The 9,284-nt window shown below is 43.3% G+C and overlaps 1 protein-coding gene across 6 annotated transcripts in view; it reads left to right on the forward strand.

The window, feature by feature from the left end:
• Positions 1 to 9,284, forward strand: part of GDAP2 (ganglioside induced differentiation associated protein 2) — a 64,404-nt gene that overhangs the window by 17,238 nt on the left and 37,882 nt on the right. For all 6 annotated transcript variants that reach the window (XM_039242747.1, XM_039242753.1, XM_039242748.1 and 3 more), the window contains exons 4-7: positions 276 to 429; positions 828 to 916; positions 7,482 to 7,558; positions 8,912 to 9,071. In XM_039242747.1, coding sequence (XP_039098678.1) covers positions 276 to 429; positions 828 to 916; positions 7,482 to 7,558; positions 8,912 to 9,071 — 480 coding nt within the window. The remainder of the gene's footprint in view (positions 1 to 275; positions 430 to 827; positions 917 to 7,481; positions 7,559 to 8,911; positions 9,072 to 9,284) is intronic.

Raw genomic sequence — 9,284 nt, forward strand, 5'->3', positions numbered from 1 at the left:
TTCTGGGCCACTGACTTTCTGCCTTCCAGAATTTTCATGATGCTCAGCTGCTTCATGTTCTCTCCCATTCTCTTCGTCTCTGTTTTTATACCTACTGTATTGCTTCACCATCCTTTTGAGAACAGAGATCAGTGTTCATGTTCAGTCCATATTTTTAATTGAAGTTTCTCAAAGTTCTTACTGCTTTTCTATTTTATGCCTTATTTTGTTGAGTCTTCCACTCCCCCCCCGCCCCCCAACACCTTCATCACTTAAGCCTGCTCCCTTGTTCCCAGGTTGCCGGACAGGCGAAGCGAAACTGACGAAAGGGTTTAATCTAGCTGCCCGGTTCATCATTCACACAGTGGGACCCAAATACAAGAGCCGCTACCGCACAGCTGCCGAGAGCTCCCTGTACAGCTGCTACAGAAACGTGCTCCAGCTGGCCAAGTACGGCTTCTTCCCCAGTGGGCTGCGCCGCGCACTGTTAAGGCCCCGGTTTCAGAGCGAAACCGAGATGTGGAAGTCAAATAGTGAGGGATTTAAATCACGTAAGAGGATTCTGAAGATAAAATTAATCATCTTCGCACACTTAGCAGGATGAAAGGCATGGATTTGGGTGACTTAAGAATTTAACCTGTTCCCGTTGTACTCTGTCTTTATTTGAACCCCATTTCCCCCAAATGATACAGTTATAATATTAATATAATCGTTAACTAGTGTAATTGGGTTAACTGTTACATTAGATCTGTTGGGGGGGGTAGGGAGGTAGAAGTTGAGCTGCGTTTTTAAGTGAACTATGAACGTATGTTTTGGGAATGTTGGTGCTTTGTGTTTTCTCTCTGCAGAGAGCAGTCAGTGTCTTCCGTGGGGTTCTGTGTCATCAATTCTGCAAAACGAGGTTACCCTTTAGAGGACGCAACACACATAGCGCTTCGTAAGTAACACGGAAGACGCCGCGTGCATGTTGAGGACTTTGTAAGTGGGATCGGGGTGCTGTACATAAACTGAGCCCTACAGAGTTTTCTATTGTCGCTCATTAGATAGTTACAGCCAAAGAAGATTTGTTGATTAAGAAATCATGGCATCCTGAGGGAGCTTTGTATTCATAAGTCACTCAGCTCAGTTTACTCTCAGGCTGACCTTTTTCTCCACTTAAATGAAGGCTCGCAGACTTGCTCATGGCACTTGAAAATGATCGCAGGCTAAGCAGTGTGGTCAACGCATTGGGTTTTTGCATCATGATTCAGAATATTCTTAACAGATTGCAACAACAGTGTCAAAACAGATTTCATAATATGTTTATGTCGCACTTTGCAGTTGAAACAGCAGCTTTCACATGTGTCATTTGAATACAAATCCTTGCATTAAGGTTTAAAAATGACTGGGCTTGATCATCATGAGACAGAATGTCACATATGTGGTATGAAAATGTATCAGTGTTCAGCTGGAGAGCTTCCATGATCTCGCCATATATATGCATCTAGACTCTTGTGGATGGTTCTGTCCTGTCCTTTGTCTCCACTGACAAACCGGAGAGCGAGCAGTTTGAAACATTCGTGGTGCTTCTCCTAAAGAGGCCATGCTTTTAGCATAGACGGGGCTCCTCTTCGATGTCTGAAGGAGCCTCGTGAACTGACTCTGTGCTGCGTTTTTAGAGCAGTGGTTCCGAACCACCTTGGGAGCCATCGTAAACTACCCTGAGCATCTGATGGAAGAAAGCTGTGGACCCCTTTCACCAGAGGATGTACATACATAGGGAATTTGCATCCGATATCAGGAAGTTCGTAGATTCTTGTAAGGATTGTAGGTAAGACCAGCAGCAGAGGACAGGTCTAAGACTATGTCAGAAGGAAGGAGATTTGGTTCCATTTGAGATAGGACTCGCTGTAATAGGCGGGTATTTTAAGTTAACTTCTTGTCACTGGGAGCGTTCATGCAGAGGCTAAGTGACTGTTGCAGATATTCCTCATTGAGGAAGAAAGCTGTATTAAATGATCTTTAAGAACCATTTGTGTCTCTAGAATTTATTTTTTTTAATATATTTTTTAATATTTTTATTTATTTCTAGGAGAGAGAGAGAGAGAGACAGCTTGAGCAGGGAAGGGTCGGAGAGAGAGGGAGTCACAGACTGAAACAGGCTCCAGGCTCCGAGCTGGCAGTCAGCACAGAGCCCGACGCGGGGCTCGAACCCACGAACCGCAAGATCATGACCTAAGTGAAAGTCGGACGCTTAACCGACTAAGCCACCCAGGCGCCTCTTTTGTGTCTCTAGAATTTAAAGGCAAGGAGCAGACACATGAAACGATGCTCAGCATCCCTCCTCATCAGGGAAACACAAATTAAAACCACACTGAGATACCACCTCACGCCAGTCAGAGTGGCTAAAATGAGCAAATCAAAGGACTCTAGTTGCTGGCAAGGATGTGGAGAAATGGGCACCCTCCTACACTGTTGGTGGGCATGTAAACTGGTGCACCCCCTCTGGAAAACAGTGTGGAGGTTTTCAAAAATTTAACGGTAGAACTCCCCTAGGACCCAGCAATAGCACTGCTAGGAATTTACCTAAGGGACATAGGAGTGCCGATGCATAGGGGCACATGTACCCCAATGTTCATAGCAGCACACTCGACAATAGCCAAAACATGGAAAGAGCCTAAGTGTCTGTCAACTGACGAACGGATCAAGAAGATGTGGTTTATCTATGCAATGGAATACTACATGGCAGTGAGAAAGAATGAAATGTGGCCATGTGTAGCAACATGGATGGACCTTGAGGGTGTTATGCTGAGCGAAATGAGTCAGGCAGAGAAGGACAGATACCATATGTTTGCACGTATAGGAGGATTAGGAGGAACTTAATGGAGGACTATGGGAGAGAAGAAGTGGGGAAAAATAGTGGGGGAGAGGGAGGGAGACAAACCATGAGAGACTCTTGAATGCTGAGAACAAACTGAGGACTGATGGGGGTGGGGGGAAGGGGAAGGGGGTGATGGGCATGGAGGAGGGCACTTGTGGGGATGAGCACTGGGTGTTGTACGGGAACCAACTTGACAATAAACTATTAAAAAAAATAAAGGCAAGGAGCTGAAAGTCTTCTATTCAACAAAAGTAGAGATATTCAAATGTATAAAATTAATATATAGCCTAGAATTTAGGAGGAGGACATAAATCATCTTATTTAACAATTAACTATTTTTAAAACTAAGATCTGATGCTCAGGGATTTTATAGTAAAGTTACGTATGTTATACTTTATACATATATATATTAAAATGAGTTTCTTGAGGAGCAGAGCTCTTATCTTTTCATCTTTGCGTTTCTAATGCTTTCATAGGTCAAGAATGCTTTACATACAGTACTTGCTTAAAAATAGGTATTTTGCGAAACCTAAGTGGCTCAGTTGGTTGAGCGTCTGACTCTTGATTTCAGCTCAGGTCATGATCTCACGGTTGGTGAGTTCGAGCCCCGCACCGGGCTCTGTGCTGACAGTGCAGAACCTGCTTCAGATTCTCTGTCTCCCTTTCTCTCTGTCCCTCTCCCACTCATTTTCTCTCTCTCTCTCTCTTAAATAAATCTTTAAAAAGCTCTTTTAAAAAGTGTGTATTTTTAAAAGGGATATAGAAATTCCATTTTGTTTCCTCAACAGCCTTGTGTTTTAGGGATTATGGTGTCCATTTTACAAATAAAGAGGCTCAGAAATTTATCCTGCTGAAACTCATGGATGCTGAGGACCCCCAAGTCCAGTAACCTGTTTGTTATACTAAATAATTGAGGTATGCTCGAGTTATAACTGCTCCGGTGGGAAGCCACTGCGTGATCGCTACTCTGCATGTATTCTGAGCGGTGCCTCACCAAAGCAGAGTTCCTGCCTTTATGTAATTCTCCCTAGCAAAGCTTTTGGCAGGTCCTGACCATTCTCTGATTCCTCATAGTCCTTGCCTTGTCATCCCGTACCTTGAGCTCTGACTTTTTATGTCTCCGTTTCTTATTAAAGTAATCCTACAGGTTAGAATTTAAAAAGGCAGCAACATTTTGTAGGAAAAGCTCTGAAAACGGAGTCAGGAAGACTCCCAGTTCTACCACTCTCACTAGCTCTGTGGTCCCAGAAAAATCGCTTGATAAATCACTTGATACAGTGCCCTAGATATGTCCACCTTGAGCAGTAATTGTACTAAAAGCAGATGAAAATCAGTCGTTGGTTTAAGATCAATAGTTGGAAATTGATGAGGCAGTTCCTAAGAATTTAATTAGCAGAAAGGAAATGGAAATCTTAAAGATGGGCCAGTCAACTTATATTTTATAAGGCCTATTTGACTTATTGCCCCTTAAATCTAATAGCAAAACTGGAGCATTTCATTAAAAAGAATACATATAGACAGTTGTGCGTCTTGCTTACATTCTGAGCATTTAACAAATCAATGGCCTGTATGCTTTTGCAGGTATAGACCAAGAACAAATCTAATAATTAACTCTAAGTTTTTGGTACCAAACTCTTTTTAAAATTTTACCAAAACTTATTTCATTTGAAACCTAAGTAATATCCTCTTGATAGATGTATGAAGACCATTTATCTTTATCTTCTTGGTTCATGTGCAGCTCAGTTCTCCATTAGAAGCCTAAAGAAGCATCTGCCTTGAAATAAATGTATCGGGTTATTTGTTCATTCAACAAAATTTGGAGTGACTGCGTGCTGGGCCCTGTGTGATGCAGGAGAGGGGACGGCAGTGAGAAAATAGATCACGTTGTTTGTTCTTACCCTGTTTCCACGTTGGGACTGTTAATTCCCCAGATGTCATTGGCATCAGTTAAAGGGTTTTCACTAAAAGTTAGGTCCATGACATCCTGGTTGGCTGCAAAGGGTAGTGCACAGATGGAACTGGGGAAGAAACGGTTTGAATCGGCTCTTGGTACTAAATACTTGTAGCCATGACATCACCCCCTTTTTTTTCTCCATTCTGCAGAATTACTTTTCTTAATGAATTCTGCTGAGGGAATTCGGTTTTAGTTACTATCTGGCGTCATGTTTTGTCTTCCGGTAGAAATCCTGCGGTTGTATGCTGCGAAACCATTATGTGTGAACATCAATTAAACCTTGATGTCAAAGAGAAGAAAATCCATTTTTGAAAGTTCATTTTTAAAAATCTATTGAGGCAGAATAGAGAAATGAAAAATAAATTTGTCACCTAACAGAGGGAGAATTATGAATAGCCCTTTAGCAAATGAGTCTGCTGTTTTGTTCTCAAGATACAGTAGTAAACAAGACAGGCAATACTTAGATAACCAGAGCCATAAAATGTTAATTCAGGGCGAGTTAAAGGGCTAGTTCCTTTTGAGTGATTGCTTGCTACATCTTTAAGATGTGCTCAGTTCTGGTAATATTAATGTAAGATATACTTGGCCTTCAGAAAGCTCACAGTCTGGCAATAAAATGCTATGAGAAGTTCCCAAATGGAAGGTATTCAGGTTATAAGAGGAGCACAAGGAAGGATGGAGTTCTGTAGAAACCAGTTGGCTTTGGATGGGATCCTGACAAATGAGTAGGAGTTCACTAAGAGAAGGCTATGGTGAATGAACGGTATTCTAATCTAGTCAAAGGTAGCCATGCAGGCAGAGGCAGGGAAGCATAAAAGTTAAGTGGAATGTTCTGAGTATGGCAAAGAAGCCCGTTTGCCAGAAACCTGAGGTCTGTGGGAGGAGTGATGGGAAATAGGGACTAACAGGCAGGGGTTGGGGTTGCCACTTGAGGTCCAGGTATGGGGAACCATGCTGAGGACTTGGACCCTAACCCATAAGCAGTGCAGAGCCTCAGGGTCATTGAGTAAGGAGGGTGGCAAGGTAAGGAGGGTAACTCGGGCGGTGCTCAGTGCGTAGAGCTGGAAAAGAGAAAAGCACACAGTTAAGAGCTTATTGCCAAAGGCTCATAAGCATTAAGATCCTAAGAGCAGCTGGAAGGAAGAAGGAATGGGTGTTTGAAAATTTCTGTCAGCAGTAGAATTGAAAAGACATGATAACCCATTGAAAATAGAGAATGAAGGAATGGGGCACCTGGGTGGTTCAGTTGGTAAAGTGTCCGACTTCAGCTCAGGTCATGATCTTGCAGTCCGTGAGTTCGAGCCCCACTTCAAACTCTGTGCTGACAGCTAAGAGCCTGGAGCCTGCTTCATATTCTGCATCTCTCTCTCCTTCTGCCCCTCCCCAACTCCCTCTCTGTCTCTCACTCTCTCACTCTGTCTCACTCTCTCTCTCTCAAAAGTAAATAAACATTAAAAAAAAATTTTTTTTAAATGAAGGATGAAGTGAAAAAAGTGTTTTAAAAAATCAGGATTAGAGCTTGGATAAGTGATTGGATGTTGCTATGTGATGAAATAAAGAATACTGGTAAAGGAACAGATTTAGGGGGGAAAGATTGAGTTCAGGTTTGTTCCTCTCCAGTTTGAGGTCTCTGGGTGACCTAGGCAGATATGCCCAGTAGGCGGGAGGTAATTGAGTTCTTATACTCAGGAAACAAAATAAAAAGATTTGAGAGTCTTAGTATTTACAGCCAGCAAGTTTGTGAGCTAAAGAGAATACACACACACACACACACACACACACACACATACACACACACACACACCAAGAAAATAAAGATGGAGGCCAGAACCCTGGAGGACAGCATTTTTAAAAGGCAGGGCATGGGCATTTAAAACTAAAGCCAGAGAAATCTCTAGTGAGGTAAGGACTGAGAAAAGGCCATTAGGTTTCATTGATGGGAAGTTGATAGAGAAGAATCAGAATAGCATAGAAATTAAGAAAAAACTAATTCACCTTTGGCTTAATGAGATCTTTGATAGAGATACAGGGCTGAGTAGGCCATTGAATACTGTGAATGAATGCATGCAAAGACACTTAGGCCAGATCATTCCAGTCAGAGAGTGAGAGGCCCAGGGAATGAAAACACACTGGATAAGGGGGAGTTGTGTGGCATCAGCATCTTTTGTGCCTGGCACTGTTCTAGACACTGGCAATAAAGCAGTAGATAAAATAAAGCTCTTGTTGTTGGGGTACTTTCGTTCTAGCAGGTGGGACAGGGAGGACAGAGAAGATGTAAAGCAAACAAGAAATTCCACAAAATGTCTACTGTATTTAGTCTGGAAGAAAGTAAATCAGAGAGGGATTTTCATTTTTTGTAGAGAAAGCATGGGCAAGTGGGGTAGAGGGGCAGGGAGAGAGATAGAATCTAAGTGCGGAGCCCACTGTGGGGCTTGATCCCACGACCCTGGGATCGTGACCTCAGCCGAAATCAAGAGTCGGATGCTCAACTGACTGAGTCACCCAGGCACCCCAGAGAAGGATTTTTTAATAATGGTGGTCTGGGCAGGCTTCACTGATGAGGTGTCATTGAGCAGAGACTGGACTGAAATGAGGAGTGATTCATTACAAAAATAAAACTCTAAAGAGTTCATTTGCATTTTCTTCACATGAGTCATTATTTACTGAATAATGTATTCTCTTCCTTAGGCACTGTAAGGAGATTCCTAGAGATTCATGGGGAGTCCATTGAAAAAGTAGTATTTGCTGTCTCTGAACTTGAAGAGGTATTTTGCTAATTATGTTGCCTTGTTTAAATCTTATTTTTACTTGTGTTTGCCTTTGTCCCATCGTTATCTATTTGCAGAATGGCCAGCAGGTAAATCCTTCGTGTCTGTGTATGTCTTTGGCTGTGGGGCTTACCATCATTTGTTGAAAAACACCCATATTAGAAACTAAAAACAAATCAGAAAGGAGCATTTTGTTCATGGGTCTCCCTGCTAAGACTGTTTTCGCTTCATGAAATCTTACCAGGTGGACTTGTTCTGCTTTGCCCCCTGCATTAGCTCTTACAGCTTCTCAAGGCATCACCTTCTAACCCAAGTACTGGGTGCCTGGGCAGCGTGACTGGAAAAGCCTTGGCGTCTGCCTCACCTGGAAACAGACGGTGGCCTGGCCTGCTGACCGGCATTAAGTTGCGAGGGTTATGTTTTGTTGTATGTAGTTAGGGTTCATATGTTTCAGTCTAATTTAGAGCCATTTTAGAAAATTAGTTCTTTGCTTTAACTCTTATTAAGTTTTATTTAGTTTTAGTGTGCTCTCTCCCATCCAGCTCGTATTATTTCGCAGTTTTGTGTCCTTGGGCAAGGTACTCAATGTCTCTGTCCTTTGATAAAATAGTACTAATAGCAGTTATATCACAGAAGTTTTGTGGTGAATAGTTAAGTCCTGTGAAATATCCACTGACAGCGTAAATAGCCACATACACGATATATAAATACTTTTGAATTTGCTGAAATGAGACACATTTGCTTATTTGCTGTCTCTTCGTAGTTCACCTGGTTACCTATTCATGTGTTCTTTCAGCGATCTTTCACTGAGTGTCTGGCGTACAAGCTTATTACACTAGATGGGAATACACCAGTGAACAGGTCAGGGTCCTGGTCCTCAAGGAACCCCCACTGTACTGGTGGGGACCGGCAGTTCCGAGAAGTTTTGATGATCGTGATAAGTGTGTGAATGGAGGTATGGGATGGACAGGAGCACAGCTCTCTAGCCTGCACAGCATTAGGGAACACTTCCCAGGGGAGCTGATAAAGCTAAAATGGCTGTAAAAGAAAACTACGATAGTCCAAGACGGGGCAGATGACAGTAGGGCCGGAGTGGCAGCACTTATGCATTCCAGGTTCAGTGACCTCAGGGTGCCGGGATGGGAGGCAGGTATAACCTGACCACCTAACAGTTTCCTGACATTTAACATGAGAAGTGATCGAGGGCCCCCAACAGTGCTAGTGGAGCTCAGGAGCGGTAAGGCCTTCGGCGGGGGCTGTCGTCACCGTGGCGCAAGCAGCACGAGCACTGCTGACCCCTGCTCCCTCACTTCGTTGTTTTTCACAGAATGTCTCGCTTCTCTGACACAGGCTACTTACCAAAAGCTGCTACCTCTGTACTTCCCAAGGTCATTAAAGGAGGAGCGTCGGTCGCTGCCCTATCTACCTGCAGATATTGGAAATGCGGAAGGGGAGCCTGTGGTGCCTGAACGACAGATCAGAATAAGTGAGAAACCCGGTGCCCCGGAGGGTGAGTTCCGCCTTCCCTCTTTCACCAGGCACTGATGCACCACCACCAGGAGGGAGACAGGTCAGCCTGCCCTTGGGGGGCTTTCTAGGAGTGTGACATTAAGACCAGGACCAGCTTAAGTGTTTTCTGTCTTACTCTTGTTAAAACTTACTTTTTTTTTTTAAGTTTATTTATTTATTTTGAGAGAGTATGTGTGCAGCAGGCAGGGGAGAG

Source organism: Hyaena hyaena, unplaced genomic scaffold (assembly GCF_003009895.1).
Source record: "Hyaena hyaena isolate Hyena2069 unplaced genomic scaffold, ASM300989v1 scaffold_217, whole genome shotgun sequence".
NCBI classification, from domain to species: domain Eukaryota; kingdom Metazoa; phylum Chordata; class Mammalia; order Carnivora; family Hyaenidae; genus Hyaena; species Hyaena hyaena.